The following is a 24,131-nucleotide window of genomic DNA, read 5'->3' as shown; positions in this document are numbered from 1 at the left end:
GCCTGACGGAACGTGTCAGGGATTTGATGGCACCTGGGTTAGCGCTCCATACTCGTCCTGAGGTCCGTTTTAGTCGGCTGGTGAAGTTGGTTCCAGTCTCACGCATCAGGCCTCCTGTGCCCATCCCTAGCCTTGCACGTCCTGTGCCAGCACTATGCATCAGGCCTACAGTGCGCCTCGCCTGTTCAGCGCAGCCAGAGCCTCTCTCATCTCATGCGCTATCGGAGTCTTCCGCCTGTTCAGCGCAGCTAGAGCCTCTCTCCTCTCCTGCGCTGCCGGAGTCTCCCGCCTGTTCAGCGCAGCCAGAGCCTCTCTTCTCTACTGCGCTATCGGAGTCTCCCGACTGTTCAGCGCAGCCAGAGCCTTTCTACTCTCCTGCGCTGCCGGAGTCTCCCGCCTGTTCAGCGCAGCCAGAGCCTTTCTGCTCTCCTGCGCTGCCGGAATCTCCCGCCTGTTCAGCGCAGCCAGAACTGCCAGTCTGCATGAAGCAGCCCGAGCTGCCAGTCTGCAATGAGCTGCCAGTCTGCAAGGAGCTGCCAGTCTGCAAGGAGCTGCCAGTCTGCAAGGAGCTGTCAGTCTGCATGGAGCAGCCTGAGCTGTCCGTCTGCATGGAGCAGCCTGAGCTGTCCGTCTGCATGGAGCAGCCTGAGCTGTCAGTTTGCAAGGAGCAGCCAGAACTGTCAGTCTACATGAAGCAGCCAGAGCTGCCAGTCTGCAAGGAGCTGCCAGTCTGCAAGGAGCTGCCAGTCTGCAAGGAGCTGCCAGTCTGCAAGGAGCTGCCAGTCTGCAAGGAGCTGCCAGTCTGCAAGGAGCTGCCAGCCTGCAAGGAGCTGCCAGTCTGCAAGGAGCCGCCAGAGCTGCCTGTCTGCAGGATGCCGCTAAAGCTGCCAGCCTGCAAGGAGCTGCCAGCCTGCAAGGAGCTGCCAGCCTGCAAGGAGCTGCCAGTCTGCAAGGAGCTGCCAGCCTGCAAGGAGCTGTCAGTCTGCATGGAGCAGCCTGAGCTGTCCGTCTGCATGAAGCAGCCCGAGCTGTCAGTTTGCAAGGAGCAGCCAGAGCTGTTAGTCTACATGAAGCAGCCAGAGCTGCCAGTCTGCAAGGAGCTGCCAGTCTGCAAGGAGCTGCCAGTCTGCAAGGAGCTGCCAGTCTGCAAAGAGCTGCCAGCCTGCAAGGAGCTGCCAGCCTGCAAGGAGCTGCCAGCCTGCAAGGAGCTGCCAGCCTGCAAGGAGCTGTCAGTCTGCATGGAGCTGCCAGTCTCCAAGGAGCCGCCAGAGCTGCCTGTCTGCAGGATGCCGCAAAAGCTGCCAGTCTGCAAGGAGCCGCCAGAGCTGCCAGTCTGCAAGGAGCCGCCAGAGCTGCCAGTTAGCATGGAGCAGCCAGGGCCGCCAGTCAGCATTGAGCAGCCAGTCAGCATGGAGCAGCTGGAGCTGCCAGTCGGCATGGAGCTGCCAGTCAGTATGGAGCAGCCAGAGCCGCCAGTCAGCATGGAGCAGCCAGTCAGCATGGAGCAGCCAGAGCTGCCAGTCGGCATGGAGCTGCCAGTCGGCATGGAGCTGCCAGTCAGCATGGAGCAGCCAGAGCTGCCAGTCAGCATTGAGCAGCCAGTCAGCATGGAGCAGCCAGATCTGCCGGTCGACCAGACTCTCCCAGATCTGCCGGTCGACCAGACTCTCCCAGATCTGCCGGTCGACCAGACTCTCCCAGATCTGCCGGTCGACCAGACTCTCCCAGATCTGCCAGTCGACCAGACTCTTCCAGATCTGCCCGTCGTCCAGACTCTTCCAGATCTGCCCGTCGTCCAGACTCTTCCAGATCTGCCCGTCGTCCAGACTCTTCCAGATCTGCCAGTCGTCCAGACTCTTCCAGATCTGCCAATCGTCCAGACTCTTCCAGATCTGCCAGTCGACCAGACTCTTCCAGATCTGCCAGTCGACCAGACTCTTCCAGATCTGCCCGTCGTCCAGACTCTTCCAGATCTGCCAGTCGTCCAGACTCTTCCAGATCTGCCAGTCGTCCAGACTCTTCCAGATCTGCCAGTCGTCCAGACTCTTCCAGATCTGCCAGTCGTCCAGACTCTTCCAGATCTGCCAGTCGACCAGACTCTTCCAGATCTGCCAGTCGACCAGACTCTTCCAGATCTGCCAGTCGACCAGACTCTTCCAGATCTGCCAGTCGTCCAGACTCTCCCAGATCCGCCAGTCGACCAGATTCTCCCAGATCCGCCAGTCGACCAGATTCTCCCAGATCCGCCAGTCGACCAGATTCTCCCAGATCCGCCAGTCGACCAGATTCTCCCAGATCCGCCAGTCGACCAGATTCTCCCAGATCCGCCAGTCGACCAGATTCTCCCAGATCCGCCAGTCGACCAGATTCTCCCAGATCCGCCAGTCGACCAGATTCTCCCAGATCCGCCAGTCGACCAGATTCTCCCAGATCCGCCAGTCGACCAGATTCTTCCAGATCTGCTAGTCGACCAGATTCTTCCAGATCTGCTAGTCGACCAGATTCTTCCAGATCTGCTAGTCGACCAGGATATGTTGAAACTGCCAGCCAGCCAGGTTCTGGTAGTTTCTACTACCTGCCTGGGCTTCTTCTCAGTGCTGAGCTTCTTCTCAGTGCTGAGCTTCCTCTCAGTGCTGAGCTACCCATCTGTCCCGAGTTACCTCTGTCCCGAGCTGTCCCTCTGTCCCATGTTATTATTGTGGTGGGTAACCTATTTAGGGACGTTTAGGAGGGGGATTAAAACTGTCATGGAGTGGGGTCCACGTCCAGTGCCAGAGCCGCCACCGCGGACAGATGCCCACCCAGACCCTCCCCTATAGGTTCAGGTTTTGCGGCCGGAGTCCGCACCTTGGGGGGGGGGGTACTGTCACGCCCTGACCATAGTTTACTTTGTATTTTCTATGTTTTGATTGGTCAGGGTGTGATCTGAGTGGGTATTCTATGTTTCATGTCTTGTTTGTCTATTTCTATGTTCAGCCTGATATGGTTCTCAGTCAGAGGCAGGTGTTCGTCATTGTCTCTGATTGGGAACCATATTTAGGTAGCCTGGGTTTCACTGTGTGTTTGTGGGTGATTGTTCCTGTCCTTAGTGTTAGTTTGCACCAGTTTAGGCTGTTTCGGTTTTCATTACGTTTATTATTTTGCACTGTTTGTATTTAGATTCGTGTTGCTATAGTCAATAAACATGGATCGTAATCTACACGCCGCATTTTGGTCCGACTCTCCTTCACATACAGAAAACCGTGACAGGTTGTCCATAGTCACGTACAGCGGCAAGAAAAAGTATGTGAACCCTTCGGAATTACCTGGATTTCTGCATAAATTGGTCATCAAATTTGATCTGATCTTCATCTAAGTCACAACAATAGACCAACATAGTGTGCTTAAACTAATAACACACAAATTATTGTATTTTTCTTGTCTATATTGAATACATAATTTAAACATTCACAGTGTAGGTTGGAAAAATAATGTGAACCCCTAGGCTAATGACTTCTCCAAAAGCTAATTGGAGTCAGGAGTCAGCTAACCTGGAGTCCAATCAATGAGACAAGATTGGAGATGTTGGTTAGAGCTGCCTTGCCCTATAAAAAACACTCACAAAATTTGAGTTTGCTATTCACGAGATGCATCCCCTGGTGTGAACCATGCCTCGAACAAAAGAGATCTCAGAAGACCTAAGAGTAAGAATTGTTGACTTGCATAAAGCTGGAAAGGGTTGCAAAAGTATCTCTAAAAGCCAGTCCACGGTAAGACAAATTGTCTATAAACGGAGAAAGTTCAGCACTGTTGCTACTCTCCCTATGAGTGGCCATCCTGCAAAGATGACTGCAAGAGCACAGCGCAGAATGCTCAATGAGGTTAAGAAGAATCCTAGAGTGTCAGCAAAAAACTTATAGGAATCTCTGGAACATGCTAATATCTCTGTTGACGAGTCTACGATACGTAAAACACTAAACATGAAAGGTGTTCATGACAGCTACTGCACGTCTGAAGCTTGCAAAACATTGCTGCACGTCTGAAGCTTGCAAAAGTGCACCTGGATGTTCCACAGCGCTACTGGCAAAATATTCTGTGGAATATTTTGCCAGTAGCAAATTGAGAGGCTGTAGTATGACCTCAAGAGAGCAGTTCACACCAGACATCCCAATAATTTTTCTGAACTGAAACAGTTTTGTAAAGAGGGATGGTCCAACATTCCTCCTGACCGTTGCACAGGTCTGATCAGCAAATACAGAAAATGTTTGGTTGAGGTTATTGCTGCCAAAGGAGGGTCAACCAGTTATTAAAAGCAAGGGTTCACATACTTTTCCCACCCTGCACTGTGAATGTTTACACCGTGGATTCAATAAAGACATGAAAATGTATAATTGTTTGTGTGTTATTAGTTTAAGCAGACTGTGTTTGTCTATTATTGTGACCTAGATGAAGATCAGATCAAATTTGATGACCAATTTCTGCAGAAATCCAGGTATTTTCAAAGGGTTCACATACTTTTTCTTGCAACTGTATGTCGCGGGTGACACTTTCTGTCCCATAAACAGCTCTCGCCATGTTAAATTGCAGATATCTTACAAAAAACAATGATCATTGTAAAAAACAAAAAATAGGTGCATTGTTTAAAGTACGTAGATTAAGCAAATTGGCTTGTCCCAGAAGTGATGTGTATACCTATTTTATTACAAATATAATGTGTCTCTTAGTTTTATGTCATGTCATGTTTCCGCCTTGAATTGTGAAAGCCCTCTGTATAACAATTGTAATTACATAGCAATAATGCATATAGTTTGAGGAAATATTGTACAGTACGTGTGATGTGCACCTTTTACTTGGCAGTATGAAAAGCCAGCAAAGTGAATACTTTAGAGTAGCACGATCAAATATTGCAGTCTAGTGTACTTGTTGTGCCTCTGCATCTCTGTGTCATGAGGAACATAAAGACATTTACAGAAGTGTTCTATAAATGGGAGGGGTCTTTAGGCTCTCCACACAGGATACCATATACTGTAGCCTACATTAATGTGTTGGGGTAGGGGACTATATTCATCTTGAAGCTTTAATTTAGCTTCATTGCTTGCTGATATATTACAATGATCCAGGATCAATCTGACAATGCTGCCACATCCCAAACTATTGTATGTAAACAGTTTTTTAATATATATTCAGAGTCAAAGACATACATCAACAACATCTGAAGTTGAACAGATGAACATATTATATAATGCAGAGCTGAGGCCCACATTCTGGGAATATTTGAAGACCTACTGGAATCTCTGTGTCCTGACCTTGTGAGGCTTTTCTTGAGGGTAGGAAAAGCTTGGGTGAGGATGAGGTGCCATCTTTACAGATTTCTTGTTAAGAATAGAAATCACTTTGTTTATGAGACCTTGTTACACAGTACAGTTCCTGTGCTAATAAAATTGCATCATACTACACCATGATGCGCTTTCAGAAACCTGTCTCCAAGACAGTATCTATAATAGAGAGCACATGAGGTTATTGCTGAGTCACTGAAAGGCTTTACGGCACTTCCTGCGCAGCTACTGTACATGGTGTCAGAGAGAGAACCTGTGAGGGGAGGGGAGACAAGAAGACAAGGTTCTCCTCCTGTGGTTGTTATTCAACATATTTGTGTTGCTAACTTGCTACATAGCCACGTCAATCAGCCGGTAAACCAAGTGCAAAGTAGGCCTACTCCGCTAGATATCTGTGCTGGTAGCATTTTAATCAATTTGCCTAAGCAGTTTGTTACTGTAATGGATAACTAACTGCAGGCGCATAAAACAACACTACACTAATGCCATTTGTCAATATACTAACTCAACTAACTCATTTTTATTTGAAGGTATCTTTTTCATTGTAATGCAATTTGCTATTTGATTTCATAAAACATTTCAAAAAGTAAGACCAGTAAATGAGTAAAGGTATCCCTGTGCATGATGTACCTAAACTGAAAAAGTGCATTCCTGTCCACACATTCAATCCCTACAAGTCCCCAGTCCAAACTCTAACACAGCCATTCAATGGACACTGGCTTGATGTTTTGCCACAACATCTTTGAATTGAATGAAAGAACCCATTGACATGTTAGGAGAGACAGTCGATCCACAACAGAAAAAAAATGAGGCACGCTCCCAATAAATCTTCAGTATTCTTAACTACGGTAGGCGATCAACTGTTTGAAAAGACCACAAAGGCTCCCAAAATTCATCCCCACCTCCCATCTAGAGGCTTTACTAGAACACTGTGTTCCCATACAGCCGCTCACTGTCCTATGCAACAGCCATTGTATATATCCAAGAAACCGTGGGTTGAACTCTAAACTGTGTTCAAATGTACAGAGCTTTTGTTGGGGGCTGTATTTGATTATGAGATTACTACATTTGAAAAGAAACAAGGTCTAATCCTTACATCTTTGATAAAACAGCGGTGGATTAGTGGAGTACCGATCCAAAGAAACCTGTTTCTAGTGTGTTATTAAATCAAATTACTGAGGTATGTGGACGGACATTCTTACAAGGCTCGGATAGTAAATAATGAGTGGTGCCTATTAGACTGCACATCTGAGGTGCATAACCAACGTGCAAACATCCAAATGATTTCCTTTCAAACACATTAATAGAATCATTGTTTAAGGTTAGTGAGTAATTGAGTTTCCCATTAAGGGTTGCTATGGACAGCTGACTTTCCAATGGCAGGTCACAGTGCCACTGCGCCAAAGGCCGTAACACCGGCGTCATTAAAACCAAAGCATGTATCCCTCCACACAGAGGCTGTCACCAAAGCATGTATCCCTCCACACAGAGGCTGTCACCAAAGCATGTATCCCTCCACACAGAGGCTGTCACCAAAGCATGTATCTCTCCACACAGAGGCTGTCACCAAAGCATGTATCCCTCCACACAGAGTCTGTCAGCAAAGCATGTATCCCTCCACATAGAGGCTGTCAGCAAAGCATGTATCCCTCCACATAGAGGCTGTCACCAAAGCATGTATCTCTCCACACAGAGGCTGTCACCAAAGCATGTATCCCTCCACATAGAGGCTGTCAGAAAAGCATGTATCCCTCCACATAGAGGCTGTCAGCCAAGCATGTATCCCTCCACATAGAGGCTGTCAGCAAAGCATGTATCCCTCCACATAGAGGCTGTCAGCAAAGCATGCTCAGCAAGGGAATTGAGAAATCCAATGTACAGTATCTGATATCACTAGCAATGTCAATATCCGCACAGCAGATGGATGACACCGCACTTCCAATATTTAGGTGAGATGCATATAACAGGCATACTGTGAAAATCTAACTGTGCATTGATGTGTAGCCTAACTGTCTGCACAATGGACAAGCAGTCGCAGTATCTGCAATAAGCTATGGTTATTATTCTCCATGGTTTTGGTCGGGAACCGTAAAATCCATTTCCAACGAGCTACCAATCAACTTCAGGAATGTTTCAGCCGCACAATATTAAACAATTTGCTGACTTTGTCCATTACACAGCTACAGTACACGCAGACAATTATTGCATGAATTTCAGAAACCAACATAGAAAAATATTTAACTTTAATGTTTAATGTTTGAAAGCTAAACAATGACTGACAAGGGGACCAAGTGCAACCTGAGAAGATCTACATCTTTAGTATGCTACGCAGGTTTGACCACACCTGGTGTTTCTATTCATACTAATGACAGGGACAGATGAAGGTGTCACATGCAGGATGTGAACTTGTGAAAATACATCCTCCCAACTTGGCTGTTGACTGTTCCATTGTATAATTTCTACTTTAACTTCATATTTCCATATTTTACTATTAGTCGGGAGAGGAAGCATATAAGCCACACCTTAGTATAAACCATCCTAATGATCAATACTTTTCTTTGACGGGGAAAACTACTTCAATGCTGGGACAAAGTTTATTTTCCTATGAATGAGGACATGTTGCTAGTTTGTTTTGCTTACTCAATGTTTGTTTTGTTTTAATAAGATTGAATAAGATATACCTATAGTGCCCTCACAAAGTATTCATACCCCTTGATTCCATATTTTGTTGTGTTACAGCCTGAATTCAAAATTGATTAAATTGATTTTCTCACATATCTACACACAATACCCAACAAAGTGAAAACATTTTTTTAGAAATGTTTACAAATGTAATGAAAATGAAATGCAAAAATATATAATTTACATAAGTATTCACACTCCTGAGTCAATACATTTTACTAATTCTGTAATTGTTTTAAAGTCACCATTGGCCTCATGGTGAAATCCCTGAGCGGTTTCCTTCATCCCCTGCAACTGAGTTAGGAAGGACACCTGTATCTTTCAACCACAAAAACCTCCCTCGTGTTTGAAATGTACTGCTCGACTGAGGGACCTTGCAGATAAGTGTATGTGTGGGGTACAGAGATGAGGCACTCATTCAAAAATCATGTTAAACATTTTTATTGCACATAGAGTGAGTCCATGCAACTTATTATGTGACATGTTAGGCACATTTTTACTCCTGAACATATTTAGGCTTGCCATAACAAAGGAGTTGAATAGTTATTGACTCAAGACATTTAAGCTTTTCATATTTGATTAAAAATATGAAAACATAATTCCACCAGTGACTAAAAATCTCAAATTAATCCAATTAGTCAAAGGGTGTGAATACTTTCTGAAGGGACTGTAAATAAGTGTTTAATTGATGCACAACACCAATCTCACACAAAGAGAAGCTTTGGGGAGACATGAGTCTCTCTGTGCTTTATAGATGTACAACAGACAAAGGCTGTATATTTTGTACTTTTCAGAAGGGGGGGGGGGGGGGGTCATGAACCCCGCCAACATTAGAGACAGGTCAATTTACACCTCAATAATATACCATGATGAATTTTATTGATAGGAAATTATTTTCCCACTGTAAAGCACCAGCACCATACTGGCATTCTGTTTCATTACACAACACAGCGCTACTCAATTCTCATTTTATTATTGGATCCCGCTGCCACCAATTATGCTTTTGGTTTAGCCCGTTCCTTAGACACTGTGGTTTGTGAGAGGGGAAAACCATACCATACCATACCATGGTAAATTCATAAGCACGAATAAGAATTAAAGAAAACTATTGCGCATCTCGTGTGTGAAAGCTATTTCTCAAAACTACTGATAATTGGTAACGGTTGCATATATATATCACATTGGTAGTATTATAAACCTTAACATATCTAGTTTCTAGTAGGCTACAGCATTGGAGAAGGGCTGTTTCTATGATCCTCAGGCAGTAGGCTCAAGCAAGCCTGTTTCTCTCCCCAATCAGAGGCAGCCTGCTTGTCTCCCAATCTCTAAATCATGTTTATGAACCAATTTTATTTTTTCTTTCAATTTGACAATGTACAATAGAAACAGGGCCACCCAAGACTTCATTGATAGGGCTCCCGAATGGCGCAGAGGTCTAAGGCACTGCATCTCAGTGCAAGAGGCATCACTAGAGTTCCTGGTTTGAATCCAGGCTGTATCACATCCGGCCGTGAATGGGAGTCCATTAGGGCTGTTCACAATTGGCCCAGTGTCGTCTGGGTTTGGCCGGGGTATGCCATCATTGTAAATAAGAATTTGTTCTTAACTGGATGTTCCCCCATGATGAAAGGGCACTGATCTAGCTAATGATAAGCAGAAATATGCACAAATAAATATTGGCAAGCTCATGACTCAGCCTATTTATTTATAGCCACTATGCTGTATCAGTTGAGCTACAGGTGATAATGCGTATTGCTACATAACAAACCAGCCTGATAATATAGACCAATATGTTGTTAGGCTCATTTCTGGAGGGGAAAATTAAATTTTAGATGGGGTCAGCATTTTTTAAATTTTCATTCATTTTGTCGTACAAAAGTCAACAGAACTGACAATAAAAAAAATGACATGCTAAGCGTGGTGAAGGGTACACGTATAAGCATCATGGGTTATGACATTTAAATTGAATTATGGTGACTGATGGTGACTTTCTGAACTGCTTATTACCAAAACATTCATTACACTCTTAGCACCTTTTTTTCTATCTAGATCCTTTAAAGGTTCTTCGGCTGTCCCCATAAGAGAACCCTTGGAAGAACCGTTTTGGGTTGCTGGTAAAAAACCTTTTGGATTCCATGTAGGACCCTTTATACATGGAACCCAAAAGGGTTATACCTGGAACAAAAAAGGGTTCTCCTATGGGGACAGCCGAAAAACCCTTTTGGAACCCTTTTTGCAAATAGTGTATGATTCAGAATTGAACTTCCTCCTTAGTCCCATTATAACTTTGTACTGAGTCCTTAAAGAAGGTGATTTCCAGCTATGTGTCACATCAAACATAACTCAGATCTTTAAGTGACAAATGTCATTGTCACATGCAGCCATGGAGCTGTGCTGGGGTTTTAAATGACAGACCAATGGCCTTGCAATTTATAGCCAGCAACTTAAGGGAAATCCCTGTTTTAAATGATCAAAGGCATATCCTAGTATTCAAAGGCTGGGGTCAAATCAATGTTGGGCTCAAATCACTGGAAACACTTAACAAAAACTTAATTTAATAAACTATTGATAAGAAGTGTACATACTAAATTACTATTCCTGTATTAATAAACATTACAAACATTTATAATGATTTATCTGTTTTGAGAAGTATGTACAGTATAAGCATTTATAATTATTATCACCAACAAATGCATGTAACATTGCACTTCCTCAGGTGAACTGTTAGTTCAGCACTGAAACCTGTCTAACCAGTGTAAGAGCTGGCATAAAACATCATTGGATGAAGATTAGGATATCAGTAGGCTACCTACTCAATCTATCAAAGTAAATAAATAATATTGATATGATATCGGTTTAGCTTGGTTGCGATTCTTAACATTATGGTAAACATAATAAGTGTGGACCGAAGTCATTTTTAGAAAGAAAAATGTTTTTTGTAATATTTTAAGTATATGCATGTACAGTTGAAGTCGGGAGTTTACATACACCTTAGCCAAATACATTGAAACTCAGTTTTTCACAATTCCTGACATTTAATCCTGGTAAAAATTCCCTTTCTTAGGTCAGTTAGGATCACCACTTTATTTTAAGAATTTGAAATGTCAGAATAATAGTAAAGAGAATAATTTATTTATTTATTTTTTCTTTCATCACATTCCCAGTGGGTCAGAAGTCAATTAGTATTCGGTAGCATTGCCTTTAAACATTTTAACTTGGGTCAAACATGTCGGGTAGCCTTCCACAAGCTTCCCACAACAAGTTGGGTGAATTTTGGCCCATTCCTCCTGACAGAGCTGGTGTAACTGAGTCAGGTTTGTAGGCCTTCTTGCTCGAAAACGCTTTTTCAGTTCTGCCCACAAATGTTCTATGGGATTGAGACTCTTTGTGACAGCCATTCCAATACCTTGACTTTGTTGTCCTTAAGCCATTTTGCCACAACTTTGGAAGACCCACTTGAGATGTTGCATCAATATATCCACATACTTTTTCTCCCTTATGATCCAATCTATTTTGTGAAGTGCACCAGTCCCTTCTGCAGCAAAGCACCCCCACAACATTTTTATTTATTTATTTATTTTACCTTTATTTAACTAGGCAAGTCAGTTAAGAACAAATTCTTATTTTCAATGACGGCATAGGAACAGGAACTGCCTGTTCAGGGGCAGAACGACAGCTCGGGGTTTGAACTTGCAACCTTCCAGTTACTAGTCCAACGCTCTAACCACTAGGCTACCCTGCCGCCCCCGTGCATGATGCTGCCACCCCCGTGCTTCACGGTTGGGATGGTGGTCTTCGGCTTGCAAGCCTCCCCATTTTTCCTCCAAACATAACGATGGTCATTATGGCCAAACAGTTCTATTTTTGTTTCATCAGACCAGAGGACATTTCTCCAAAAAGTACGATCTTTGTCCCCATGTGCAGTTTCAAACCGTAGTCTGGATTTCTTATGGCGGTTTTGGAGCAGTGGCTTCTTCCTTGCTGAGCGGCCTTTCAGGTTATGCCGCTATAGGACTCGTTTTACTGTGGATATAGATATTTTTGTACCAGTTTCCTACAGCATCTTCACAAGGTCCTTTGCTATTGTTCTGGGATTGATTTGCACTTTTCGCACCAAAGTATGTTCATCTCTAGGAGACAGAACGAGTCTCCTTCCTGAGCGGTATGATGGCTGCATGGTCCCATGGTGTTTATACTTGCGTACTATTGTTTCTACAGATGAATGTGGTACCTTCAGGCTTTTGGAAAATGCTCGCAAGGATGAACCAGACTTGTGGAGGTCTACCATTTTTTTTCTGAGGTATTGGCTGATTTCTTTTGATTTTCCCATGATGTCAAGCAAAGAGGCACTGAATTTGAAGGTAGGCCTTGAAATACATCCACAGGTACACCTCCAATTGACTCAAATTATGTCAATTAGCCTATCAGAAACGTCTAAAGCCATGACATTTTCTGGAATTTTCCAAGCTGTTTAAAGGCACAGTCAACTTAGTGTTTGTAAACTTCTGACCCACTGGAATTGTGATACAGTGAATTATAAGTGAAATAATCTGTCTGTAAACAATTGTTGGAAAAATTCCGTGTCATGCACAAAGTAGATGTCCTAACCGACTTGCCAAAACTTTAGTTTGTTAACAAGAAATTTGTGGAGTGTTTGAAAAACGAGTTTTAATGACTCCAACCTAAGTGTATGTAAACTTCCGACTTCAACTGTATGTAGCCATATTGAGCACCAATGATAAAACACCTCATTGTCTGACCTAGTGACTGGAGACAAAAGTCAGACACAGATTCCAAATGATGCTACATCATATGATTCCATTATGCTCTAGTCAAGGGCTGTTAAGCAGGCCACAGTTGTCTGTCTGTTGCTGTGAGAGACGTGTGAGACGCAACAGCTGATAGAGAGAGAGACCGCGTAAATATCCATTGTTAGTGACTGACCACTGGTTAACAAGGAATCACAGTATCATACACAACTAACCCATTCACACGGATGACCTTTTCTTATTCACTGCTCATTCAAATGCTGCAGATAACATTGGAGAGATCGAAAATATAAATGGCGGAAATTAATCACTGTAGAAGACGGAGTCTATTCGAGTTTCACACTATAGGCCTGGCAAGGGACTACAGATGTTCAATTTGACCAGTTTCTCACAGAAAGGGAAATAGGAAATGTTAATTATTGTGTGGGTTATAATTCATTTACATTTGTGTAGGGGTTGATACATTTTTAGTTAGGGTAAATTATATCTGAAATGTTAAAGTGGAAATCACACATTTTATAAGCCTTTTTAAAAACTTGAATACACTTAAAACTTGCATGCAACAACAAGGTGATCAAATTAAGATCCAACATCTGTATGTGTAGGGGGGTGATGTCATCCAGCTAGCGGAGAATGCTTTGCTGTAGACAGGATATTGAAAATGTAATGTCTTCTGCAGGTTTCAAGTAATAATTGACTTGGCCTCAAGCCCTGTCAGCCTGAATGTAATGCTTGATGGACTAATGCAAGATAATAGGCCTGCTGCATCTTTGGCTGATGGACCGTGGTCCTCTCTTTGTGTCAGCCTACATTGATAACAGCTTGGTCAATTGGTCAGACAACAGTTACAACAAAAGAGGGGTCATCAACTCAAAGATATTCAAACATTCATAGAAATGTTCATTTAAATAACATCTCCTGCATAGCCTAATATTTCAGCTAAATAAATAAACATCTACATAAGTAATAGGCCTACCAAAATATAGCATATAGTCATTTTGAGATTGCTTTTCTAGTGTGACAAAAGTGACAGTAAAACGTTGAGACAGCATTCTTTCTTTACATTGAGGAACACCCCTCCTCCAATCGATGCATCAATGCAAATTCTACATAATTATAGTATAATGTCGTACAAACCCAAGTCAATTTGGCTTTTTACAAGTGCTAAACACAAACTTTCGAATTCTAATATAAACTGACAAGGCTATAGACTACAATCAAATAGCCTAGACTGTCATGTTTCCATTCATTCCGACCCGCTGTCCTTCAGTCATCAAAGCTCAGTGGCTTGCTGACACACTTGTTTAGGGCTTTATCCTACCAGGGTGCAATTGTCCCATACAGGGCTATTCCCTCATTGTTTCATGTCGAATCATTGTAGACCTACCAATCGGTATAGGCGGCCGAAGTAATTAGCATACCTTTGTATTTTTCGAGGACATCCTCATACGCTTGAAGGTATTCCTTTTCGTCTGCGAGCATATAACCTGCCGGCGTCGCGTTGTAGTGAGCCATTACCCGAACTCCACCATAGGGCTCTCTATAGGCTGAACATTCACCAGCCGCTGTGGCGAGTGTGTAGCCTAGTTCTAGTTGCGGGACAGGGATCCGGACAGAGGATTGACCGGTGCCGTTGTTACATGGAAGGAAACGCCCCTATACCCCTCCCCGGTAGGTCAAACCACCACTAGGCGAGACTTCTTCTCCGGTTTCATGAGCAAATCTCGGGTGTGTTCTGTGACAGTCTGGGAGGGATTGAGGGGAGAGAGGGCTGCTGGACATAATAAATGCCATCCCATATCAAACGGGCGCGCCTTAGCAATACTAATGCACGCGTCTCCCCTCCCTGCTCTCTCTCTCTCTGCGGAGTCCACCATGACTCCAATTCCAGTAATACCAGCACACTAACGCGACGATAACAGAATCACTCAGCATCAACTGCTGTGCAAAATAATCATTAATAAGCACTGATGCCAGTGATTTAATGACAGTCCACAACGTTTCCATTCCATGAAAATGTACCTATAGCTTGATAATGTAAGCATAGGAATAGGATACTCGCTATCCAATTGTCTCACTTGGTTGGCCTTGCCTTATTAGGTAGGTCTATTTCCAATCCAACATACCTCACTCAATAGAGGCATGAAAAGGATGACAACTGTCATAATTCATAAATCAAGGCCTACATTGTGCATTTGTTATAACATAGAGATGCTTCAAAATAATGTCACACGGATATATACTATTATTTGTGTTATACATATGATACACTGAGCTGGAAGATTGTATATTTGTCTGTCTGTTGCATTGAGTCTCTGTTGCATTGAGTCTGCTGAAGTCCCGGTGCTACAGCAGGCAGAGGAGATGTCCTCACAGGTCCTAATACTAAAAGGGTTTAATTCCAGAGGAAATGCAGTCTAGATTAAACAGATGGTGCTGATGATGATGCATTTCAACACAGTCTAGGTTCCATTCAACCAGATTCTTTCCATAAAATATAGAGAATCAATAGGAAAATAGCTTACTTTCTAAGTAGAAGTGATCAAGACTGGTATGGACTGGTATGGACAATTTAGGGCTGGGTGATGTGGCCTAAAGATCATACCTCAATTTGTTCTAATTTATGGACGATTCACGATATATGTTCACGATATACATGTTTTCTAATGTTTTCTCAAAATAAGATTTGTTGTACAATTAAAGGTCAAGTACACTGCATTTGAAACAGTCAGCAATAATCTAATGAATTCAGGGCTTGTGGAATTATACCTAGAATAAATATAAGCCTTCCACAACCATAGGACCCACTAATAATTGTATTATTTTATCAAAATAGTTTAACCTGCTTTTTTGAAATAATCACTGATATGGCTTTCAATTCTGTCTATGAAAATGCAAATTTTGTTGCACATTTAACCAGAACCATGCATAATGCACATTCACTAATAATGACTAACTTATTGTAGCAGGCATTATAGAAAATTATTTGCACAGGTCTCATGAACAATTTCTCAAGCACAAGCTCATGTAGAGTAGATTAGCCATTTTTATATTTAAAGTTTAGTCAACTGGGATCCATTTTCTAGCTAACAAGGAAGAACAGTTGAATTGTTATTAACACATCCTTTGATCTGTCTTCAAATGTTTGAACAGCATGCTAGCCTGTCCACTTTGTTCAGATGTTGTAATCAAGTAACCTACTCAGGGCCGGCCTACTTTTTTTTGGTGCTGCTAGACGACTATGTTTGGTTCAGGTTTTGTCCGGTCTGGACCAGCCTTGATTTGGCCCAAACATAGACATTTATAAATTACATATTTTCAACTTTCATTCAGAACCAAAAATGTACCTGATTTCAACGTCCGTAAAATACGTATTTTCACCTTTCATTCAGAACCTAAATTGAACCTAACTTCAATGTCAGAAAAAATATGCATTTTAGACGTCTTTTCAACATCATTTTGCTTACTAGGACTATTCTTGTAGGGGAACAATTGTTTTTGTCTCGCCAGGAACGGCCCTGAACCTACCTTATTTCTCAGAATGAGAATGAGAATGAGTTGCAAATTCCTTATATAATTGTGCTTTATGCTTATTGCACATTTATAAAACACAGACTAGACAGCTAGTATAACAGTCTTTGGCTAAAATGCTGCTTGCGGTACGTGGTACTGCAAAGCTGTGCGAGACAACCTGTGGCACGACTTCCTCCGAAGTCGGTCCCTCTCCTTGTTCAGGCGGTGTTCGGCGGTCGACGTCACCGACTTGATCCATTTTTCATTGGTTTTGTCTCGTCTTCCTTCACACCTGGTTCCAATCACATCAATTTCATGTTGTGTATTTAACCCTCTGTTTCCCCTCATGTCCTTGTGATTATTTGATTGTATGTTATGTGCAAGTTATGTTCTGGTGTGCAACGGGTTTTGTACCCACTTTTATTATTTTGTGTATTTTGGTTTTCGGAGTTTTGTGAGCACTTATGTGTGTAAATGGGAAGGCGCACAGACACAGCAGAAGGAGCGACCCTTACAATAAAAGATTGCAGTTTTGAAACTGCAGTAAAGGTGCAGTAACTGCAATTACACTGCAAACACACTGCAATAAAAACAGTGTTACTTTGGACTAGAGGTCGACCGATTATGATTTTTCAACGTCGATACCGATTATTGGAGGACCAAAAAAAGCCGATACCGATTAATCGGCCGATTTAAAAAAAATGCATTTGTAATAATGACAATTACAACAATACTGAATGAACACTTATTTTAACTTAATATAATACATCAATAAAAATAAATTTAGCATGTTCAATTTGGTTTAAATAATGCAAAAACAAAGTGTTGGAAAAGTAAAAGTGCAATATCTGCCATGTAAAAAAGCTAACGTTTGAGTTCCTGGCTCAGAACATGAAAGTTGGTGGTTCCTTTTAACATGAGACTTCAATATTCCAAGGTAAGAGGTTTTAGGTTGTAGTTAATATACTATTTATAGGACTATTTCTCTCTATACCATTTGTATTTCATATACCTTTGACTATTGGATGTTCTTATAGGCACTTTAGTATTGCCAGTGTAACAGTATAGCTTCCGTCCCTCTCCTCGCCCTTACCTGGGTTCGAACCAGGAACACATCGACAACAGCCACCCTCGAAGCAGCGTTACCCATGCAGAGCAAGGGAAACAACCACTCCAAGTCTCAGAGCGAGTGACATTTGAAACGCTATTAGCGTGTACCCTGCTAACTAGCTAGCCATTTCACATCGGTTACACTAGCCATTAGGCTGATAGGCTTGAAGTCATAAACAGCACTGTGCTTGCGAAGAGCTGCTGGCAAAACGCACGAAAGTGCTGTTTGAATGAATGCTTACGAGTCTGCTGCTGCCTACCACTGCTCAATCAGACTGCTCTATCAAATCATAGACTTAATTGTAACATAACACACAGAAATACGAGACTTTGGTCATTAATATGGTAGAATCCGGAAACTATAATTTCGAAAACAAAACGTTTATTATTTCAGTGAAATACGGAACCGTTCTGTATTTTATCTAACTGGTGGCATCCCTAAGTCTAAATATTCTTGTTACATTGCACAACCTTCAATGTTATGTTACGTAACATTCTGGCAAATTAGTTCACAATGAGCCAGGCTGCCCAAACTGTTGCATATACCCTGACTCTGCGTGCTATGAACGCAAGAGAAGTGACACAATTTCACCTGGTTAATATTGCCTGCTAACCTGGATTTATTTTAGCTAAATATGCAGGTTTAAAAATATATACTTCTGTGTATTGATTTTAAGAAAGGCATTGGAGTTTATGGATAGGTACAGTCGTCCAACGATTGTGCTTTTTTCGCAAATGCGCTTTTGTTAAATCATCCCCCAGCGTTGCATCGATTATATGCAACGCAGGACATGCTAGATAAACAAGTAATATCATCAACCATGTGTAGTTATAACTAGTGATTATGATTGATTGATTGTTTTTTGTAAGATAAGTTTAATGCTAGCTAGCAACTTACCTTGGCTTCTACTGCATTCGCGTAACAGGCAGGCTCCTCGTGAGGCAGGTGGTTAGAGCGTTGGACTAGTTAAGGTTGCAAGGTTGAATCCCCCAAGCTGACAAGGTGAAAATCTGTCGTTCTTCCCCTGAACAAGTCAGTTAACCCACCATTCCTAGGCCATCATTGAAAATAAGAATGTGTTCTTAACTGACTTGCCTAGTTAAATAATGGTATATATATATTTTTTTAAATACATACAAAAATTGCCGCCCAAAAACACAGATTTCCGATTGTCATGAAAACTTGAAATCGGCCCTAATTAATCGGCCATTCCGATTAATCGGTTGACCTCTACTTTGGACGCAGTATTTGCAGCATACTACAGTTATACTGTACTCTAACTGCAATCAAAAAAAATAAACATGAGAAGAAGCGAACATAAACGCACATAACAAATTAAAATAAAACCAGATTCTTGTGATACAGGCCTTTGGAATATCACGCAAAAACATACATTTGAATTAATCAAATAAATTCAATACATTGCCCAGCCCTAGGACGACTGTCACAGAGATATGAATAAGATTAACAAAATAGGCGAAATCAGAGGGCAAATAATTCTACAATATCAGGCATCACTAGGAAAGGGACAGATGCATCCACCTGAACAATGATCACATCCTGCCATCAGGCAGATTCAGGACTTGCAAATTGAAGAGATTATTTTTTCAAACTAGCTAGTAATCTTTGGATCCTGAGATTCAGCTAACAGAAAATATGGATTTTAGGCCTACATTGTGAGCAAAACAATAGGACCCCTGTTAGAAACATCAAATAGCGTTTTCAAACCAAGCAACACGTTAAAGGTTGTACATGTGAGAGGTAATAGCATGTAGCCTATTACGTGTAATAACACAATGATTGTTCTACGATTATATCCCATTGGATTACGATATGATAGTTTACTTTTTCCATTTTTTTTAATCAAAGCTAAAATATTCTGTTGATAAATGTCAACAGAAAGATTCTGAGAGGTCACCAAGAAGGGAAAGGAGGTGAGCGAGACAGCACACCCTGCAGATGTGCCAAGTGAGTCCATACCATTCCCAACCAAATACTCACCTTTTATAGTCCTGAGCATATGACTAAGGATTAATTCCTGAATTGAAAAGTGCATGGGCCTATTATAGCCCTTTCTATGCTACTGAACTGAAACTATGGTCCAAGAACAGTCTTTTTGCAAAAAAATAAAGAAAAAAAATGCATTTAGCAAGGTCGCACCTAGAATGTATCATTACTACTCTCATTTGTTTCACAGACTACATTTACAGTAAATCACACAGTTCAACTACTACAATAGCTTGCTCTCCTGTGAAATTCTTAGTTTATGGCACAGAAGTTTGTCAAATAATTCCAACCACATTTAAATTATTAAAAACATTCTGTAATCAAATAAACAGCATCAGACCAACATAAAAGTTGCAATCACAAAGGCCCTGCAGCTGGTGTCAGCCCATGTAATACATGATTAATAAACCAATGTATTAGAGGATTAGAATGAATAATCAAATTCCGATTCAAGTAGCCTAATGCACAGCATATGCACAGGCCATGATGACCGCTCGTTGCACCTTCACCTAAAGAACTCAATCTCAACAGCCAATCTTGGATTGCCCCCAGGTGGTGAGGGTAGGCAACAACACCTCCGCCATGCTGATCCTCAACACGGGGGCCCCCCAGGGGTGTGTGTTCAGCCCCATTCAATTCTCCATGTTTACCCATGAACTCCAACTCTACAAACAAGTTTTCTGATGACAGTGGTAGGCCTGATCACCAACAATGATGAGACAGCCTACAGGGAGGAGGTTAGTGCCCTGGCAGAGTGGTGCAGGGGTAATAACCTCTCCCTCAACGTCAACAAAATGATGGAGCTGATCGCGGACTACAGGAGATAGCAGAGAGAGCATGCCCCCAGTCACTTCAGGACGCTGAATAAATTTGACATGGCCCCTAAGAAACTTGACATGGCCCCCTCACAAACTTCTACAGATGCATTCTGTTGGGCAGCATCACCGCCTGGCAACTGCACTGCATGGCTCTCCAGAGGGTGGTGCGGTCAGCCCAACACATCACCAGGGGCACACTGCCTGCCCTTCAGGACATCTACAGCACTCAGTGTCATAGGAAGGCCAAAAATACCATGAAGGACCTCAGCCACTCGAGCCACGGTCTGTTCACCCTGCTACCATCAGGTAGATGGAGACACATACACATGGTTAGCAGATGTTAATGCGAGTGTAGCGAAATGCTTGTGCAGTAATATCTAACAATTAATCTAACCTAACAATTTCACAACAACTACCTTATCCACACACGTGTAAAGGAATGAATAAGAATATGTAGATACAAATATATGAATGAGCGATGGCCGAACGGCATAGGCAAGATGCAGTAGATGGTATAGAGTACAGTATATACATATGAGATGAGTAATGTAGGGTATGTAAACATTATATAAAGCGGCATTGTTTAAAGTGGCTAGTGATACATTTATTACATCAATTTCTCCATTATTAAAGTGGCTCGAGATGAGTCAGTATGTTGGCAGCAGCCACTCAATGTTAGTGATGGCTGTTTAACAGTCTGATGGCCTTGAGATAGAAGCTGTTTTCCAGTCTCTCGGTCCCCACTTTGATGCAGCTGTACTGACCTCGCCTTCTGGATGATAGCGGGGTGAACAGGCAGGGGCTCGGGTGGTTGTTGTCCTTCCTGTGAGGCCAAAAAATAAATCAAAGACAACAACCACCCGAGCCACTGCCTGTTCACCCCGCTATCATCCAGAAGGCGAGGTCAGTACAGGTGCATCAGACTGTTGAACAGCCATCACCCGCCGGCCACCACCCAGTACTCTGTCTAGCACCTTAGACACTGTCACTAGCCGGCTGCCGCCCAGTGCTCTGCTCAGACCAATTGGCAGTACGCCCAGAACATTGCTCTGGGAATCAAAAGAATTATCTCAGTTTCAAGGTCCCAGCTTTGAGAGAAGAAGTCTCGTCAGTCACATGCAGGTGCCAACGTTAATAAAGAATCATGTAAATTATGCTTATATGACTTGTTTGTGTAGCCGCATATAAGGACTGAAAGGGAACACCCTCTGATTTTTCACAAGCTTGCACTGAGTTTGTGAACCTCTCCAGCTGTGATAATAAAGATTGATATGATTTACATTGAATTTGAGTCCTTAGTGGTGAATTTCCACGACAATACACTGAGTGTAAAACAACTTTAGGAACACCTTGCTAACATTGCGTTGCACCCCCTTTTTGCCCTCAGATCAGCCTCAATTTGTCAGGGCATGGACTCTACAAAGTGTCAAGCATTCCACAGGGATGCTGGTCCATGTTGACTCCAATACTTCCCATAGATGGCTGGATGTCCTAGGAGGGTGGAAAATTATTGATATACACGGGAAACTGTTGAGCATGAAAAACCCAGCAGCATTGAAGTTATTGATACACTCAAACTGGTGAGCTTGCGACCTACTACAATACCCAGTTCAAAGGCACTTGAAATATTTTGTCTTGCCCATTCACCATTTGAATGGCACACATTTGTATCAGTATAACTTTAGTCCGTCCCCTCGCCCCGAACCGGGCGCGAACCAGGGACCCTCTGCACACAAACAACAGTCATCGTTACCCATCGCTCCACAAAAGCCACGGCCCTTGCAGAGCAAGGGGAACCACTACTTCAAGGTCTCAAAGCGAGTGACGTCACCGATTGAAACGCTATTAGCGCGCACCACCGCTAACTAGCTAGCCATTTCACATCGGTTACACTCACCCCCCGTTTGACCTCCTCCTTTTCCTCAGCAACCAGTGATCCGGGTCACGGCACCAATGTAACAGTATAACTTTAGTCCTTCCCCTCGCCCTGAACCGGGCACGAACCAGGGACCCTCTGCACACAGACAACAGTCACCCAGAAGCATCGTTACCCATCGCTCCACAAAAGCCAACTAGCTAGCCATTTCACATCGGTTACACATACACAATCTATGTCTCAATTGTCTCAAGGCTTAAAAATCCTTTAACCTGTCTTATCCCCTTCACTGATTGAAGTGGATTTTACAACTGACATGATTAAGGGTTCATAGCTTTCATCTGGATTCACCTGGTCAGTCTATGAAAGAGCAGGTGTTCCTAATGTTTTGTATACTCAGTGTATTCCGGACTCTGACATTGCTCATTGTGATATTGCTAGTTATGATTTCTGATATTTTTTTACTTTTTGGATTATTTGTGTATTCTTATTGTATTGCTAGATATTACTGCACTGTTGGAGCTAGAACCATAAGCATTTCAGTGCATCTGCGATAACATCTGCAAATCTGTGTAGGTGACCAATAAACTTGTATTTTATTTTATTGGATGGACAATAGAATAGAGGATGTAATGTGGGCATTCCCAGACAGCAAATAACACACCTCAGCTATACAGGTTTTTACAGTAGTCTAATTATCTAATTTGTTTATTAACTTATGAGACAAAAGATTATTTGGGCCTAATTATTGGCTACAGAAGCCTATAGTACAAACATGTGTCTTTGTCTAAATTGGACATGCATCAGAAGTGACAGCGGCTGACATATGGGAGTGTCCACTGTCCAGCAGCAGCGTCAGTCTACTGTAATTATGCAGAATAAATAAAAAGCCTGTAGCCTATTTATACTTGTAAAAAAATCTACAATGCATCACAGCACAGTGGCTACATTTGCCATATCTGATAGATTTGCAGAATCAATGGGTCTATTTTATGTTATATTATCAGCAGCAGTTCAAACAATAAATATTGACACTCACCTGCAATCCTGAGCACGGCTCTCTCTGCTGGATCCAAAACGGATCCTCCCTGAATTTTTCGCTTATGTCGCTCGTGTCTGGGTAGGTTCCAGGGTAACGTGTCCCCTGGTGCCGGTGAGACCGATCCAGATTTAAAACTATAATCATCTTCGTCCGAGAAATCGGCCGATGAAGACATGGAACAGTGAAGGGAAGCGTTGCCCGAACCGGAGCTCTGATAAAACAATAGAAATAAATTATCAATGTGTTGCGAGGCAACACACATACAGCACAGACAGACACAATGAAACATTTCTCACCATCGCTGCTCCTACGTTTGCCTAAACTGATGCGCGTAACCTAGTGTAAATGCACATTGATAGCTCAAGGGAGGCACAGTAGCGTGAGCCACCAGCTCGCCTAGCAATGATCTCTGATTCAACAATCAAAAGAAAAGGCATAAGCAGGCATCAAGAAGGAAAATCGATTGTATCTGGCTCCCCCGCCAGGCCAGAAATAAGACTTACCGCTGTATACATGGTGTCGGTTGAATAATATCGAAATCCTTTATCAATTTGCTGCAAGCTCAGGCAGCGGCGGGTTATGTCATTTTTTATCAGAACCACACCCTTCTAGCGATGCACTCTGCCCATTAAATTAGTGAAGTCTCTCCTTTGAGATGAAATTATGTCAAAAGTCCCCAGAGCAGAGAGTGCGAATAGATTGGGCCAAGGCGAGCAGAATGCGATGCTAGGGCTGTAGCATGTCAACGCCTCACCATCCTAGGATACAGAAGACGGGTGGAGACTAGAGAGGATCCCAGCGCTCTAGTCCTGATTATTCAATCGGGAAACTGTGGCCAATGTCGCTGTGTTTACAGCGCCCTCCTGGGTGGGTACGTGCATGTCTAGTGGTGACTGCGTAGCCTCCACGTTCACGGTCGAAAACCAATCAGAAATCCAGACTGGTCCATGAACATCCTTTTGTCATCAACCTGGTCTCATCAGCCATGCACAGCCGCG

General features: G+C 42.7%; 1 protein-coding gene across 5 annotated transcripts in view; it reads right to left on the bottom strand.

The window, feature by feature from the left end:
• Window positions 1-24,131, bottom strand: part of LOC110502687 (dystonin) — a 197,974-nt gene that overhangs the window by 167,697 nt on the left and 6,146 nt on the right. For all 5 annotated transcript variants that reach the window (XR_016491040.1, XM_090217231.1, XM_090217232.1 and 2 more), the window contains exon 4: window positions 23,131-23,344. Coding sequence is in view for 4 of the 5 variants with exons in the window: in XM_090217231.1 (XP_090073357.1) it covers window positions 23,131-23,344 (214 nt within the window). In the remaining variant the exon portion in view is untranslated. The remainder of the gene's footprint in view (window positions 1-23,130; window positions 23,345-24,131) is intronic.

Source organism: Oncorhynchus mykiss, chromosome 23 (assembly GCF_057628025.1).
Source record: "Oncorhynchus mykiss isolate SJ-2025 chromosome 23, ASM5762802v1, whole genome shotgun sequence".
In the NCBI taxonomy this organism is placed as follows: Eukaryota; Metazoa; Chordata; class Actinopteri; order Salmoniformes; family Salmonidae; genus Oncorhynchus; species Oncorhynchus mykiss.
The sequence above is the reverse complement of the archived record's forward strand: the minus strand, read 5'-3'. Positions and strand labels throughout refer to the sequence as shown.